At 41.7% G+C, this 18,160-nt stretch overlaps 1 protein-coding gene and 2 long non-coding RNA genes across 3 annotated transcripts in view; all 3 read right to left on the reverse strand.

Annotated features, from left to right (window-relative positions):
* Positions 1 to 3,253, reverse strand: part of LOC109847799 (sec-independent protein translocase protein TATA, chloroplastic-like) — a 14,319-nt gene extending 11,066 nt beyond the window's left edge. Inside the window, exons 1-2 of the mRNA XM_020417038.1 lie at positions 3,241 to 3,253; positions 2,982 to 3,161 (exon numbers count right to left, since the gene is read on the reverse strand). Coding sequence (XP_020272627.1) covers positions 2,982 to 3,161; positions 3,241 to 3,253 — 193 coding nt within the window. The remainder of the gene's footprint in view (positions 1 to 2,981; positions 3,162 to 3,240) is intronic.
* On the reverse strand, positions 3,275 to 3,703 carry LOC109848583. Its single transcript, XR_002248843.1, has 4 exons — positions 3,665 to 3,703; positions 3,526 to 3,597; positions 3,382 to 3,453; positions 3,275 to 3,312 (listed from the first exon to the last, which is right to left on the reverse strand). It is a non-coding gene; the product is annotated as an uncharacterized LOC109848583 (long non-coding RNA).
* On the reverse strand, positions 3,753 to 4,264 carry LOC109847223. Its single transcript, XR_002248612.1, has 3 exons — positions 4,123 to 4,264; positions 3,881 to 4,051; positions 3,753 to 3,784 (listed from the first exon to the last, which is right to left on the reverse strand). It is a non-coding gene; the product is annotated as an uncharacterized LOC109847223 (long non-coding RNA).

Consider the following 18,160-nt stretch of genomic DNA (forward strand, 5'->3'; position numbering starts at 1 on the left):
TGCATCGGGAAGTTCCCGGAAGAATACCACACGGGTATTCTTAGGGATAACCCGGTCATTGTGGAATCAACGAGTAAGAAATCTGCGTTCGAACTCTTAAGGTCAGAATGTCTCTTCTTATTCTCATCAAAATTTTCCAACTCTTATGAGTTACTTTTGTGAGATGAGATCTAATCCTCTGATAGGTTAATCTTTCCTCACCAAACCATCCACTGATCAAATCAAACGACAGTAGACCCACCAACATTTCCATCTGCCAGTCATTGGCGTATCTCAAACTCCAGTTTGGTCAAACCTTCCTACAGTTAGGACCAAAGCCAAAATCCCCTCTCGATTCCTTCCATGAACGAGAGGTCCACTTGAAACAGTCAAACCTATAAAAGTTAGGATTGTTTCCAATCTCGCTTAGTCAAGCCTACACACGGTCAAGACTAAAGTCGAGTCACTCCTTTTCGATAAACGAAAATCCACCTTTTTCCCCTTTTTTCCACCAAACCTATAAAAGTTAGGGTTGAAATCGGGTCTTCTCCTCAATAAATGAGGGGTTCTTTGGGTTCAAATGACCAATCCTATAAAAGGTAGTGTCGTTCGAACTTTTCCGATTCTCGGAGTGGAGATCCCACTCTTAGTTTCATCCTGCAGGATTCTGGGGGTGGAGATCCCACCTCGAGTTTCCTTTCCGCCTGAAGATAGAATATAAAATTCTTCCTCTTCGGCAACGGGAGATAGAATATAAAATTCTTCCTCTCTCGTTTCTTTTCCACCGGGAGATAGAATATAAAATTCTTCCTCTCCTCGGACCTTTCCGATGCTCGGAGTGGAGATCCCACTCCCAGTTCATCCTTCCAGATACTGGGGGTGGGGAATCCCACCTCGAGTTTCTTTTCCAGCTGAAGATAGAATATAAAATTCTTCCTCTTTAGCACCGGGAGATAGAATATAAAATTCTTCCTCTCCTCGGACCTTTCCGATGCTCGGAGTGGAGATCCCACTCCCAGTTCATCCTTCCAGATACTGGGGGTGGGGAATCCCACCTCGAGTTTCTTTTCCAGCTGAAGATAGAATATAAAATTCTTCCTCTTTAGCACCGGGAGATAGATTCGTACAGTTAGGGCCACAGTCAAAATCTCCTCTCGATTCCCCCAATGAACGAGAGGTCCACTTCCAAATTCAGGTAATCAAACCTTCCGACAGTTAGGGTTATCCGAATTGTTACGATTCTCGGAGTGGAGATCCCACTCTTAGTTTCATCCTGCAGGATTCTGGGGGTGGAGATCCCACCTCGAGTTTCCTTTCCAGCTGTAGATAGAATATAAAATTCTTCCTCTTCAGCACCGGGAGATAGAATATAAAATTCTTCCTCTCCTCGGATCTTTCCGATGCTCGGAGTGGAGATCCCACTCCCAGTTCATCATCCCGGATGCTCGGAGTGGAGATCCCGCTCCCAGTTCATCCTTCCGGATTCTGGGGGTGGGATTTCCTCCTACCTCGAGTTTCCTTTCCAGCGGGAGATAGAATATAAAATTCTTCCTCTCCTATTTTGACACAACTTTCAACTTCCAATCCGCGCACTTGGTGCATGGGGAATTTTATCCCGAATCCTAAGTAGGGATAAGTCAACTCCTAACACGTGTTGCCGGGTAGCCTATTCCCGTGACAAGGGCAAAGTCTACGTATTCGAAGTCGTAGCATTAAGTCTAAGGGAGTTCATTCCTTTAGCACAACGTTACATGCGGAACGGATTTCGACAATCCGCATGCTAGCCCGATTCGAACGGTAATCGGTAAAGGCGTATCAAACCCGTTGAAGGCTGGGGGTTTGCCAAAAACCCCAAAGTCAACGCCTAACACGCGTTGCCGGGTAGTCTATTCCCGTAAGAAAGACGAAGTCTATGTATTCAAAGTCATAGCATCAAGTCTAAGAAAAGCAATTTTCTTAGCACAACGTTACGTGTGGAACGGATCTAGACAATCCACATGCTAGCCCGATTCAAACGGTGATCGGTAAAGGCATATCAAACCCGTTGATGGCTGGGGGTTTGCCAAAAATCCCATAAAATCTGTCATTCAGAAGAAATACAGACAAATCACAAGAAAGAAGCAAATGCGGAGTTTCTATTAATAGGTCAAGTCAAAAAGCATACAACAAAGAGCTCATTAGCCCGAAGGCAACTGACGGCTAAGAATATGAGACTTTAAGCTAAAAAGTCTATCTGCATAACTCTGCTCAAGTCCCGCCTGCAGATCTGCTCGGGCAGATTCCTCAGAACAGCTCAAGATCTCCGCAGCTTCACTCTTCAACTTCATCAATCCCTCCTGAGTGGATCCGAACTCCTCGAGTACCCGGTCACGAGAACGCTCTAGTCCGATCAAGTCATCTGCGATAAGAACGGCGGATTCCTCGGCACGCTTCAAGGCCTCCTTCAACCTAGTCGCTTCCTCGCGATTCGAGTCCAAGGAACGGAGTAACTCAGCTTTCTCCCTATCCATCCTCGCCATGTTAGCCATTAGATGCGCAAGGGAGCTCTCGCGTGACTGAAGCTCACGCCCGACGGAAGATCTCAGTTCACGCCACTGCTCCATCCTATGCTCTAACTCAGAGGATACGAAAGAAGAAGCCCCGGTAACCTCCAGTTCCTTCAACTCTCGTATCTCTGACTCCAGGGCAGCGAAATCAGCAGTGAAGGAATCAGCCAGTTCCGGGTATCCTTCTTCCCTCATCATCGTCATGTGGCGAGAGAAGGAACGCCGGAACTGATCGAAGCCGCCTCCTCGGTGGAGAAGCTTCTCGATCAAGCCATTATACCAGGCGGTGAAGAAGCTGAGGTCCGTACGGAAAGCCTCTCCGTCAGGATCAGTATCGGCCAAAAGGCTACGGACACGCTCGTGCAAAGAAGATCGAGATCCTACAAGCAACAACTTGGAAGCTCAGTGAACTATCGAATATGAAAAGGAAAGTCAAAAGGCAAGTTCTGAACATACCGACACCAACAGACGTCCCCTCGGGTTGAGATCCGACAGGCTCTGAGACAGCAGCAGAAGAGGGTACATCAGCCCCTGCAGGCGCATTGCTCGCACCACTCGGCAAAGACGGGGAGGCACCACTGCTATGAAGACTTTCAACCCCGGGGACTGTAGCAGTATCAGGCTGAACGCCTGGTCCTACAGTGACATTCCTATGTTAACCAAATGGAAATTTGGACAAATAAGGAGAATCGGGATAAGAAGGTCGTATGAATACCTGCAATCCCCATGTCCTCAGATGCAGCCGGAATGCCAAGAGTCATAAGAGTATCGGCCCAAGCTGCTGGTCCTATGATGACACTCTCTTATTAGTCAAAATGAAAATTTAGACGAATAAGAAGAATTGGGATCTGCATACCTGTAGATCCATTATCCGCGGGCATTTGAGGGATGCCAGGAGTCATATGAGAATCAGTCCTAGCGGCTGGTCCTATGATTGCACTCATTAGTCAAAAGACAGATAAACATAGGAAAGTACAATATCCCTGAATCGTATACATACCTGCAAGCCCGTCGCTCTGAGGCAAACTGGATATGCCAGGGATAGATACCGGGCTAACTCCAATGGTAGACGCTGCGATAATCAATCATTCATTAGTCATATGAAATATCGGGCAAGAGGGAGAAAATCAGATATATACCGGTAGATGAATCGTTCCCGAAGAATGGTCTCTCGGTCCCTCTGGAAGTCTGCTCAGCCAGCATGTCAGCTAATAAGCCGGCATCCGGCTTCGAGAAGCTTGGCCCCTCCATCGCAACATCTGCAGGGTAACCCAAATGTTGAAGGATGAGGAAAGCTCAAACGAGAAATCTTCCTTCACCTTACATAAGGAAAATGACATTGGATGCGGATATACCTGAATAAGGGATTGTGGGCTCAACATTATTTATCTGCTCAAGATCGATGTTAAGGTCGATGCCCAAAGACCCATCGTGAAAAGCGTCGCACATTTGTTGCACAAAGCAATCCATGTTGTCAACGCCAGGGGACGCCGAACCCGGTGGGAGTTCGCCCTCCTCGAAGAAACCTGAAGCACAAAACATGGTCACAAATCCCCAAAAGGTAAACAACCTTGAAGCAAGAGCAATTGAATGTTACCTCCCCCTCCATCGGCGGTGCTCCCTAAGTCCACTCCACAGGGACGCTGACCGTCATGGGACTTATGGGCAGTCTTCTTCCTCTTCGGGGCACCAACCCTCCGAGGACCATAGGGTCGAACATGCGCAGGCCTATCACACGTTTCAACGTGTGTAGGAGCTGAGGGCTCATGATCACCGGCTGTCCTACCTAAAATGACAATAGCCATTTCAATGAAAAAGAGCTGTCATTTATGGAAAATGAAAATTAAAAGAGATAGGACAAACCAGTATCGAAGTCCCCTCTGCCGGTATCCACGTCCGCATACTCGTCCTCGGAGTTCTCGTCATCATCACCCGCAGGGAGAAGTTCTTCTTCGTCTGAGACAAGAGATTTGGCATGCCCTTTTCTCCGCTTCTGAGCAAGCTCAGCTCTGCGACCAGCCATCATAGCAGCCCGGACCGCATACTCGGACTGCAACTCTGAGAGGCTCCTCGCGCTGATGGACTCATATGCAGAAAGGAACCACTTGCAGCTGAGGAAAGTGATCAATGGCTTACGCCGGTACGAAGGAAGAGCAAAACGGGCTCCAGTACAGCCCACCATCGTCCATAGCCACGCTCGAACGCCATCAATCAGGCGGCGGTCGACCGGTCCGGTCGACCGCATTCGTGCACAAAGCTTACTGTGCGTCAGGAAGGTGGTCGGTCGACCGGTGCGGTCGACCGAGGGGTTCTCTGGAGTTTGGGTTTTCTACTGAGAGCTGGTCGGTCGACCGGGCCGGTCGACCGGAATTGATCGCGGTCGACCGGTCCGGTCGACCGACGCTGTTTTGGGCTGGGCTTTCAGGTTTTCGACCCGATTCGTTTTGTAAGTTCTATATATACCTAAACCTGTTTGTTTAGGGTAGAGGTTGGACGAATTTGAGCAGCCAAAGAGAGAGAATCATTGCATCCAATTGTGAGAGAGCTTTGAGAGATCTAGAGCTTTGTTTTAGGGTTTGGTCTGAGAGATTTGTAACCCTATTTGTATTCTCTTGATTTCTAGTAGAAAGAACTCCCCCCTCCTTGCCCCGTGGACGTAGGCAACTTGCCGAACCACGTAAATTGTGTGTTCTTGCTGTGATTGTGGTTTGCATATTGTTTGTGGTTTAGTTCGAGTTATTGTTCGTGTTGCCCTAGAAAGCTTCCGCCGCGCACAACAATTGGTATCAGAGCTAGATCGACAACATGGGAGATGCAAGCACGTCAGGTTCGTCTCTAACAAAGGCGATACAGAGTCTGAGCATCAATAACACGAAGATTGATGTTCCGAAGTTCGATGGCAAGATCAATTTTGGATTGTGGAGGTGTCAGGTGATGGATGCTTTGGATGCACAGAATTTGGAGGAGACTCTTGAGTTAAAAGAGAAACCCGCTGAGTTGGAGGATAAGGTTTGGAGAAAGATGAACAGTAGAGCTTGTGGTGTTATTAGGTCATGCTTGACGCCGGATCTTATTTATGATGTTATGAACGAGACGTCGGCGAAGAAGATGTGGGAAACACTCAATGAGAAATATCTTACGAAGAGCATTGAGAATCGGCTTCACTTGAAGAAGAGATTTTACCAGTTCAAGATGAAGAGAGGGGTTTCCATCAGGGAGCATGTCAACAATTTCACTAAGCTACTTTCAGATATGGCCAATGTTGATATTATAGTTGAGGATGAAGACAAGGCGATGCTACTTCTGTGTTCGTTGCCCGAAGATGATTATGGTACGTTCGTTCTCACTATGATCAATGGAAGAACTACAGTTAGCTACAAGGAGGTGACATCAGCTTTGGTGAACTATGAGTTGAGGAAGAGTGATGGTGAACCCTCCGAGAAGGCATCGGGAGATGCGTTAGCAGTTCGAGGCCGAGATCCAAACCGTCGTCAGTTTAACCGCTCAAAGTCAAAGAATAGGAGTGCCTATAAGAGTGTTGGTAGAAATCAATGTCGGTATTGTAAAGAAGAAGGACATTGGAAGATTGACTGCCCAAAGTGGAAAGAAAAAGCCGGAAAGAATAAGGGGAAAGCTGCACAAGCTTCAGAAGTGAATGTTGCAAAAGCTATTGGTGAGCATTCAGATTCAGATTCTTCAGGCTATTCATGCCCTGCTTTACCGTCGGTTTGCTATGCGGATTCCACGGAGTGGATGATGGATTCGGGAGCTACATATCACATCTGCCCTAAGAGGGAGTGGTTTTCTAGCTTTGAGGAGCTGGAAAGAGGGGATGTCGTGCTTATGGGTAATGATCACGTATGCCCTATTGGTGGTATTGGTTCAGTCCGGATCAGGATGCATGATGGTGTAGTGAGGGAATTGAAGGAAGTGAGGTTCGTGCCGCAGTTGACGAAGAACATCATTTCTCTTGGGACTTTGGAGGCAGCAGGATATCGAGTGATCTTAGAGGATGCTACAGTGAAGGTCACGAAGGGTTCTATGGTGGTGATGCAAGGTATTAGGGAAACCAACCTATACTACTTGAAGGGCAAGACAGTTACAGGGGGTCTGGCAGCTTCTATCACTACAGAGGAGGACACTACCACTTTATGGCACATGAGACTTAGACACACAGATGATAAGTCCCTACAGTCATTGGCAAAACGGGGGCTATTGAAAGGTGCTAAGACCTGCAAGATGGAATTGTGTGAGCATTGTGTACTTGGGAAGAATACTAGAGTGAAGTTTGGCACCACTGTTCATAACACCCTAGGTACATTGGATTATATTCACACAGACGTGGAATTGTGTGAGCATTGTGTACTTGGGAAGAAGACTAGAGTGAAGTTCGGCACCGCTGTTCATAACACCCAAGGTACATTGGATTATATTCACACGGACGTTTGGGGTCCTTCCAAGAACACATCTCTTGGTGGGGCCAACTATTTTGTCACTTTCATTGATGATTATTCCAGGAGGAATTGGGTATACCCGATGAAGCATAAACATCAGGTCCTGGATATTTTTGTGGAGTGGAAAAAGAAAGTGGAGCTGCAGACAGGTAGAAAGGTGAAGACTCTACGTTCAGATAACGGTGGAGAGTACAAGAGTGATCCGTTTCTGCAGTTTTGCCGGGATCACGGCATTAGAAGACACTTCACAGTTCGAGAGACACCGCAACAGAACGGGGTGGCTGAGAGATTGAACCGTACCTTGCTGGAGAAGGTGCGGTGTATGATGACGCAGAGTGGATTGCCTAGATCTTTTTGGGCCGAGGCGTTGGTTTATGCGAGCCATCTTGTGAACAGGTTGCCGTGCACTGCGATAGACGGGAAGACTCCTTTGGAGCGTTGGTTTGGTTCGGTGGCTAGTGACTATGAGTCGCTTCGGATATTCGGGTGTCCAGCTTATTATCATGTCAGTGATGGCAAATTAAATCCGAGAGCGAGGAAAGCAGTCTTTGTGGGATTTAGGGATGGAGTCAAAGGCTTCAAGTTATGGGATCCACAGGACAAGAAGATAGTTATTAGCAGAGATGTCACATTTGACGAGGCGTACATGATGAGGCCTCGAGCCCCTCAGCAGGTGGAGGGAGACCAGACAGGAGAGATATCGCAGCAGGTGGAGGATGATGTGACTCCACCCACTCCAGAGAACACTGTATCCATTGAGGCTCCTACAGAGGTGACACTGGGAGGAGATGAGGTGATAGTTGGGCAGATAGAAGATACAGTGGATCATGGGACTCAGGAACAGGGTCATGTTCAGAGGACCATTGCAGCAGATAGACCGAGGAGAGAGATTCGTCGGCCAGCTAGGTATAATGATGTCATGGTCGCATATGCATTATCAGTAGAGGTCGTTGATGATATGGTCCCATCCACATTCAAGGAGCCAGAGTCTAGCCCCGATTCGATCAGGTGGAGGGAAGCTATGGAGGAGGAGATGCGATCTCTTCAGAAGAACGATACTTGGACACTTGCACATCTACCTAAGGGTAAGAAAGCTATTGGTTGCAAGTGGGTATATGCGAAGAAGGAGGGATCTTCTATTGGGGACATTCGGTTCAAAGCCAGATTAGTTGCCAAGGGATATGCACAGCTTGAGGGCATTGATTACAACGAGGTATTTTCACCCGTTGTGAAGCATTCGTCGATTCGGATTTTATTGGCGTTGGTGGCACAGTTGGATTTGGATTTGGTCCAGATGGATGTGAAGACAGCCTTTCTACACGGTGATTTAGATGAGGAGATCTACATGACACAACCACAGGGTTTCAAAGCTGCAGGAAAGGAAAATTTGGTTTGTAAGCTGAAGAAGTCTCTTTATGGTTTGAAGCAGTCACCAAGACAGTGGTATAAGAGATTCGACGGCTTTATGATTGGCCGAGGGTACACGAGGAGCCCATATGACCCATGTGTTTATATGCACAAGCTACAGGATGGTGAGCTCATATATTTGCTTTTATATGTTGATGATATGCTTATTGCTTCCAGGAATTCTTCGGCTATTCGAAAGCTGAAAGAGGAGTTATCATCCGAGTTTGAGATGAAGGATCTTGGAGAGGCAAAGAAGATATTGGGTATGGAGATCGAGCGAGACAGGATGAAGGGGAAATTAAAGCTAACACAGAGGAGTTACTTGCAGAAGATGTTGAAGAAATTCAGCTTTGATGGCAATGCAAAAGCAGTTAGCACACCATTGGCTCCCCACTTCAAGCTTTCAGCGTTGATGTCACCTGTTTCAGTTGAGAACAGAGATTATATGTCGAAGGTCCCATATGCCAGTACAGTAGGTAGCTTGATGTATGCGATGGTATGTACGAGGCCAGATTTGTCACAGGCCGTGAGAATGGTATCGAGATACATGCAAGACCCCGGGAAGGGTCACTGGGAGGCTGTGAAGTGGATTCTACGGTATGTTCGAGGCACCGTGGATGTTGGTTTAGTATTTCAGAAGGATGAGAAGGATGGGCAGGCTTGTATTGGATATGTAGATTCAGACTATGCTGGAGATCTTGACAAACGCCGGTCTACGTCAGGTTATGCTTTTACATTGGCAGGTGCACCTGTATGTTGGCGTTGCACGCTTCAGTCCACAGTGGCTCTCTCTACTACAGAGGCAGAGTATATGGCGGTTACTGAAGCTATTAAGGAGGCTTTATGGTTGCGTGGATTATTGGAGAACTTGGAGATTGCTCAGAAGACTATTCGGATATATTGTGATAGTATGTCGGCTATCTATTTGGCGAAGAACCAGGTTTATCATGCGCGCACGAAGCACATCGACGTCAGATTCCACTTTGTACGGGACATCTTGGATGATGGTATTGTCATATTGGAGAAGGTCCACACAAATGACAACCCTGCAGATATGTTGACCAAAGTTGTTTCAGGAGTGAAATTGGTCATTGTTTGAAGCTTTTGAACATCCTTCAGTGCTGAGGCCTTTGGAGGCCATTAATATGAACTACGTTCGGCTTGATTCCTTGGGTGAATTTAAGCCCCGTTGCTTGCATGCTTTCATTAAAGGAAGCCAAAGGCGTGTAATTTAAGCCTTATAACTGTTGGCTTCCTAGATGAATAGAGAACTGATTCATCCACGTAGACGTTTCAAAATAAAGAATAAGCAAAGAATTAACTTGATGTATCACTTTATTTTATAATACACCAAGCTATTGAAGAAATTACAGAAACTCAGAAGAATCAGGCAAACCAGGCGGCGGTCGACCGGTCCGGTCGACCGCATTCGTGCACAAAGCTTACTGTGCGTCAGGAAGGTGGTCGGTCGACCGGTGCGGTCGACCGAGGGGTTCTCTGGAGTTTTGGGTTTTCTACTGGGAGCTGGTCGGTCGACCGGGCCGGTCGACCGGAATTGATCGCGGTCGACCGTGCCGGTCGACCGACGCTGTTTTGGACTGGGCTTTCAGGTTTTCGACCCGATTCGTTTTGTAAGTTCTATATATACCTAAACATGTTTGTTTAGGGTATAGGTTGGACGAATTTGAACAGCCAAAGAGAGAGAATCATTGCATCCAATTGTGAGAGAGCTTTGAGAGATCTAGAGTTTTGTTTTAGGGTTTGGTCTGAGAGATTTGTAACCCTATTTGTATTCTCTTGATTTCTAGTAGAAAGAACTCCCCCCTCCTTGCCCCGTGGACGTAGGCAACTTGCCGAACCACGTAAATTCTTGTTCTTGCTGTGATTGTGGTTTGCATATTATTTGTGGTTTAGTTTAAGTTATTGTTCGTGTTGCCCTAGAAAGCTTCCGCCGCGCACAACATAAATTTCACAAGAGGGGTTCTATTAACATATACAAGAGGGGTTTTATTAACATAATAAAGCAATGAATTGAATTTAAGGGTGGGTTCTTCTGAAAATTTCCTTTTTAAGTCCATCAGTTTAGAAACCCACATGAACCCATCATGTTATTTTCTCTCTAAGCTGACACTGGTGTCAGCTTTCGGATGAAAACAGGTCAATTTGGAGTGAATTCTGAGAGCATCTCCAACCACAAAACCCAAAATAGTGTAGTTTTTACACCAAGTTGGTGTAATTTTTATACCAAATCACTATTACATCTCCAACCCATTACACCAAATTTTACACCAAAAAAGAATATTCCTTTTATGATTCTTATCTTTTAAATTTTTTTTACCTATTTTAAATATTTAACAAATTATATATTATATAATTATATAATACATTACATATAATTAATTATAATAATATATTTTATGAATAAAATACAAATATAAAAATAATTCTTAATCAAGGAAAGTGGCTTTCCATCAAAGCCCCGGATTCCCCAAATTTCTTCTCCTCCTCTTCAACCTTCTTCCCTTTTTCAAACCCAGCAAGCTTCTCCTCTTCCCTCACCCCCAACAAGCTTCGAAGCCTTCTGTGAATCAAATCATCAAACACTTGAAACCTCAAGACCAAATCCACAACATGCTGAGCCTCCTTCCTCTGCTCGTGGGCTTGAAGCAGCACCGATTCTTTCTTGCCTGTTGAAGGATGGAGAAGAGCTCGGGGGACATTGGGGGCTTCTGTAAAAATAAAAAAAAGAGTTAAATTACTGCGCCAAAGCTACAGTATTGCGCCAAATCTGGCGCAATACTGTAGCAACTCATCAAAATAGCGCTGGATTTAGCGCTCGGTTGGAGGGGGATTTAGCATTGGGTTTGCGTCATCTTGGTGATTTACCGCTCGGTTGGAGATGCTCTGAATTCGTGAAAAATGAAAACCGTAAAAAAAATAAAAACTGAGCAGAAACCCCACATTCTGACACAATTGAATAGAGTAAGCACTGTAAGCTACGTACTTTTTCAATCTAAGATATTTCCACTCTGTAAACTAGTTGGGCATTGGGATCCTCTACTAATGAGGAGCTCTCTAATATTTTCTAATGAAATTTTGGCCTTTGATTTATCAATCAAATGCCAAGATCTCCTCATGAGCAAAAGTAGGGGAGGATAAGGATGAGATCTTGGCCTTTAATTGATAAATCAAAAGCTAAGATCTCTTTATTAGTAGATATTAGTAGAGGATCCATTAGTAGAGGATCTCAATCCCTAGTTGGGCACTGGTCCGTCGAGCTTTCACAAATCTAAGCCCTTGCTAAGCTTAAATATGCTCCTCTTTCTAGATTTTTTTTTTTGAAGTAAAAAATAGAGCAAGATGCCCGGTTCATTTCATTAGCAGCCATGAAAGATACAATAAGTAGATTGGAAAAAAGAGAAAAAAAATTATTAGAATGAATAGAAACAAGAGATTATAGAAAGAATCTTGTCGTCACTTATGCACAGTTCTAAACGTCCGATAAGTTCAAACTTAAAACCAAAAAAAAAACTAACAAAGACCGATTGTTCATACTAAGTTCACCGAAACTGTCAAAGGCTATGGTGCTTGAACGAAGTTGCCGCCAACTGCATCGTCTACGATGTCTTGCTGCAGAGTGTCCACTCCAAATTCCCTGGCAACTCAGCGAACATTCTCAGTCTTTTTGTCGTCAGAGTTCCTTGCCCAGAGTAAGATAAAGTGCGCCACATTAGAAGCAAAGCTTAAGTGGTTGAGTCTATACTTCATTGAAAATATGGTTGTTACGACTACTCCATATGCACCAACAAAAGGTAGGGATCGAGGAACACTTTCCAGTTAGTAAGCTTCCATTAGATGCAAGTAGTATATATATCAAAGTCGTTTGGTCATTGCACTGAGAGAAAACATGGGAGAAAGAGAGACCAAATTAACTGCTGTGGTGAATGAGCAAGAGAATAAAAAGATGACTCTCCCAAGTTACAAAAAAGAGCATTTTATGTCACATGTTTATTAATTCCTTGTTCGACAATTTTTTTTTTTTTTTTTGATATTTTATGTGATGATGAGTAGTTACGTTTTATAGTTATGAAAAGTCGAGAAGCTCAGTCAACCAGTGGAAGGTATTTAATTCTCATTTAAGTAGTTTGTTGCATTCTTTAATGGCCTTAATTTATTGGATACCAACCACTACGCAAATAGATGCATATTTCTCTGAGAGAATTTACAACGTTGGACGCACTGGCCAAAAGTTCTATGGTGAAATTATTTGAAATGAGTAAATGCTATTAATTATTTCACCAATTCAATTGTATCCATGAAGAGCTTACAGCAGATTGTTATTGTTATTAAAATTCTCTCTCACAGTCTCACTATCTCACACATTACTCTTTCGCTAGTCTGAATATTCTCCTAAGCGAAATAATTTGAATTTAAAGCATCTCAAAACACAACAATCAACATTGTTTGATACGGCGACTTTAAACCTCATATTTTGTACTGATCCAAGGACATATTACTAAGAGATAAAAGAGAGTTCTCATAATTCAATTAATGTTTGCTTAATTAAAAAAATCAGATAACTTCCATTTAAAAAACATGAAAGAAATCAGATAACTAGAGTAATTGATGAATGGACAACTCGTTATTCTTTTTCTCAAATTGCCACCCACCTTCTATCAACAAAGTAGACTTTGTTTGGTATATAAGCCTATATATCTACCAAACAACTACTTAAATGTGCTCACGTCCATAGACATGGAAATTGGAATCCAACCTATTTGTTCTAACTGTACATGGCAATGCAATTTAAGAACCTTGTTGTCTTGCAATTTGTCTACTTCCTCAAAAAATTTAACATACAACGATGACATTTAATTGCCTATTAACAGTACGTGGTTGGTGTCTTCATCGATCCTTGTGGTTGCAGTTGGCATTAGTTCACCTACTAATAAGAGAGAGATAACAGGTGCGTCTACTCACCCTTTATAAAAAAAAAATGATTTCTGAAGTAAAGGGAGCTTTTGAAAAAAATAATTCTGTCTAAGAATTTAGCGAAGCTGTTAAGGAATTTTATTTGTGACAGAGAGATCTTAATTTTTTAAAAAAAACATACAGAAAAAGTATTGAGAGAAATTTTTTACGCAAAAACTCTAGTAATTCAAATCCATTGTATGAAGGGTGTGACAGAAGTTTATAGATTCTTAGATTAGTACAGTAAGGTAGGGCTGTCCATTCGGGCCGGTCCGGAAAATCGGGTCTGGGCCGGGAAAAATCGGAGCTCGACCCGGACCCAGTTGCCCCTGGGCGGCCCCTTTTTTTTCTTTTAAAATTTTAATCTCTATAAATTTTCAATTATACATAAAAAAATTACACAAAATTTTAATAAAAAACAATAATATTATTAATCACTTGAAATTATATAAATTACAAATACAAAAATTATAAAAATAAAAGATGATAAAAATAACTTGTAACTTCTTTATTAATAACTAATAAATCATTTACAAGTGTAAATTATTTCGAAATTCGTCGCATCACAATAGATGAGTACATCCCAACTAGGTTGGTACCTACTAACCTATATTACTATTATTTACAACTGTTTTTAAAATAATTCATTACAAATTTTTAGCTAAAAAATAAAAATTATAATTTGATGAATATTGTTTAATCTTTATATCTATCTGCTAGTCCCAACTCTTTAAATTTATCTTTAATTCCAGCCAACCGATCGATGCTTTGTGTTCTCTTCTTGTACCTCCACCAATTTTGTAAGCACATCACCATCTGTACAGTATACTGATCTAACGATGTCATGTGATTGTCGATCAAACGTCCTGCTGTGCTGAAGGCGGATTCTGAAAGCTACCGTCGAAACATGCACTGTTAGTAAGTCACGAGCCATGGTGGAAAGTATAGGATATAAAACTGATCCATATACTCTCCACAATTGCAAAATGTCTAAATTATTATTTTAACATTTAACTAAAGAAGCAGATAAATATTCATCTATTTCAGAAACCTTCAATATTAATCTAAGTCTAAATCTACCAGTTAGCTCAGCTACCATTTTATACCTATCAAAACCTACACTTTTACCTCGACTTGAGCTCGAAGAAGCCGAAGTTATAGACTGTTGTGCAGCTACACCATGTTTAGCTGCATACTCATCATATAAGGTTTGAAAATAATTTTAATAGCATTATGATGAGAAGTAGCAGTAAGGGTGGATTCATCATCTAAGTCTATAACTTGATTACTATACAGTAAATTTAACAAACTTCGAAGGTCAATATCCTTTAAACACGGATCAATAAGAACCCCCAAACCAAAAATTATAGGAATAGACCTAAAATATTTATTAAATTTGCTTTCCATTTGAAAAATTATATCTCCAAAAGTTTCATCCATATGATATTTACCAAAATAATTTTAAATATTTAAAATTTGTAAAGAAGGTAAAGTAAGTTGGATAATAACAGCCAGATAATAATATTGTAGCATCATAAAAACCTTGTAATATTTTTTTAAATTACTTATAATTGTTCATTCATCTTCAGTTATTCCATAGGTGCTACGAGAGCTAGAACTAGAAGAATAATAAGCAATAAAATCATTTATAATTTCTTTATATTTTATTGCTACACTTAACATTGTATAGGTAAAATTCTACCTATGGTCAACATCTTTTAGAATTAGCCTTGGCTTAACATTTTTTCTTTTACAGAATTATTTTTATCTTTTAATTCTTTGCTCAGAAGCATTATGCGTATAAGTTACCGTCCTAACCTTTTCTATAATGGGTTTAAATTCAGTAAATGCACTTTGAACAATTAAATTTAAAATATGACAGATGCATCTAATATGAAAAAGATCACCATGGCATGACAATGACAGAGATGTTTTGATAAAATCAACAGCTACATTATTATTACTTGTATTATCTAGTAAAAAAGAAAATATTCTTTCTGAAATTTCTAGTTTCATAAGTTCTTTAATTATTAAATTTGCAACATTAATACCAGTATGTAACTCTTCAATTGTAATAAAGGAAATAACTCTTTTAAACATTTACCATTTTTTATCAATCAAGTATGTTGTGATACATAAATAACCTGTTTGTGCTCAGATGTCCAAATATCAGAAGTTAAAGAAAATTTACAGTTTAAACTTTAAAAATAAGAAATTATTTTTACTTGTTCATCCTGATAATGTTTTAAAATATCACGTTGACAAGTTTGATGAGAAATTTTTTTTAATGCGAGGTAAAAACAATCTCTAAATAAATCTTCAAATTTATCATCTTCTACTAATTTAAAAGGAAAGTTTTTAAGAATGATAAACATGATGACGCATTTTCTAGCACGGGCTGCGTCATAATTCCAACTACCGAGACTACCAGAAGATGAGGATTGAGAGATCATAGATTGTCGGATATCACCTTGAGGCGTCTGGCTTTTGTTATGTTTATCTAAATGGCGTTTGAGGTGGTTGGTGCCGCTCTTATGATGAGCTTGGAAAATCTTGTTGCACAACGCACACTTAACCTTCTGGGTGAGTATCCTACTGTGTTCATCCTTGGTGACGTCTATCTTCTAGAAAAAAAATTCACACATCGAATCTCGGCCTTTTAGGAGCTCTTAGTGTAGAATCGTCGCCACCAGATCCGGGATTAACATCGCTAGGATCGGTAGGAGTAGCTGTAGTAGGAGGGCTCATTTCAAGATCGGGAGTTAGGTTTTGCTCTTAATAATCAAATCCGGAAGTCATTTGATTGAAGAATTAGAGAGCTAAAGTGATTATAAGAGAGTATAAGAGAGAAGTAGATGAGTTTTGGTGTGAGAAAAATAAATAAAACCCCCATCTATTTATAGAGGTAGCCCTCTAGACAAATGACCAAAATACCCTCATTCTTGCCGTTTTGGGGGGCAAAACGATCAAAACGGCTAAAAAATAGCCGTTATGACCGAGCCGGGCCGGGCCGGGATCAAAACGGCTAAAAAATAGCCGTTATGACCGAGCCGGGCCGGGCCGGCCACAACGATCACATTTGTGACCGTTTTGACAAAAACTGTCACAAATGTGACCGTTAATGCTGGGTCGGGCCGGGCTGGCCCGACTTTTACCCGCAACGGTCACCTTAGGTGACCGGTGCGACCTAGTTGGGCACCAGGCTGGGCCGCCCGGCCCGGATATTTTGCCCGGAAAATTTTTTTGTCCAGCCCGGGCCATCGCCGACAAGACGGCTCGTACCCAGGCCAGAGTTTCCGGGCCAAATCCGGCCGGCAGGCTAAATGGATTGGCTTAAGTACAGGGAACTTGAAGATTAATGTATTGACCAAAATATTCTCTTCTCTTGGTGCACCATTGATTCGAAAGTGTATGACCTCTTGACTATTTTCACAAGTTTGATTGACAGAGTATACGCTTGGGAAAATTGCAATGGAGAATGTTTGATTGATTGCAATTTCAAGGAGTTTAGGAGTTTATCTTACAGTAAGTTGCATATAACCCCCTTCATCTGTACCTTAAGCAGAATTAAACACCTAAAAACTCAATCATATTTTTTGGGGTTTTTTTTAAACTCAATCAAGGAGTTTTGTAGTTTTGGGTTTATCTGCAGTTTACCCTTGTTTTTATTAAAAAGAAAAAGAAAAAAAAACACTATATTCTACTTAGAGGTAGGAAAACTTTTTAAAAGTGGTTGTAATAGCACACCCGCCATTATGAACAGTCTATTTTCAGCATAGGTTTTTCTTTCCATCTGCATTTGTTAGGATGCCATAAATGGAGATTAACTACTTTTTTAGCTTGATTGACTTTAATTGCACCATAATTGATTGTCATTAACTACTTTTTTAGGTTGCTTGACTTTAATTGCACCATAATTGATTGTCATTAACTACTTTTTAGCTTGCTTGACTTTAATAGGCACGTGGAACCAGACATTGTTATAAGAAGAAAGGGAAATAACAGAAGCTTAATACATGCTTAGATCTAGAAGTCCAAGTTATGATATTGGTGAGGTACGCTAAACCTACGTGAACTTCCAGTGTTTTGAAGTAAATCCCTATGAACTTTAAAAATCACACTAAACCCCCATTAACCTTTTCATTTTGCAAATAACCCCCATAAACTAGAATCAGAAAAAAACATAAAAAGGAATTGTGAAATTTCTTTGGGGCTTAGTGCAATTTACCCAAAAGATATTGGGGTTTTCTACAAAAGTGTTTGTCGGAAAAATTTGGAGAAAAATTGAGAAATAAACTTTGTACTAATCTCCCTAACTGACTTAGGAAAAGAATGAATACAATGTCTCTTTGCAATCTCTCTCAAACTGACTTAGAAAAAGAAATTACAACTCTTCTTTATCGGTTTCCCGATTTATAAAAGAGAGAAGGAATCGATGAAAATCTTTCCCTTTGTTTAAAATTGTGTTCTTCTTAGTGGCGATGAGAGTTTGAATCTTGTATCCCGTTGACGATCCGAGCATCTCGCTTCGTGGAACGTTGGTCTAGTCCTCTTGACTTCACGTCAGGAAGAACTTGCAAGGCAAGTTTATAACTCTAAAATGGGTTTAAGAACTCTGCAAAAAAGTTGATTTTAGAAAGGAGATTTGATCCTTTTTAATTTGAAATAAGCTAAACAACTTATTTTAAAGTTCCTCAAGCGAATATGGTTCGAAAACCAAGCCGAAAGCTCTCAAAAGTTTCGACAAAAGCCAATCAAAGATGATCTAAAAAAGGATTCCCCTTCAGCTGAATTCTCAGCTAT

The sequence above is a fragment of the Asparagus officinalis genome, chromosome 7 (assembly GCF_001876935.1).
Source record: "Asparagus officinalis chromosome 7, Aspof.V1, whole genome shotgun sequence".
Classification (NCBI taxonomy): domain Eukaryota; kingdom Viridiplantae; phylum Streptophyta; class Magnoliopsida; order Asparagales; family Asparagaceae; genus Asparagus; species Asparagus officinalis.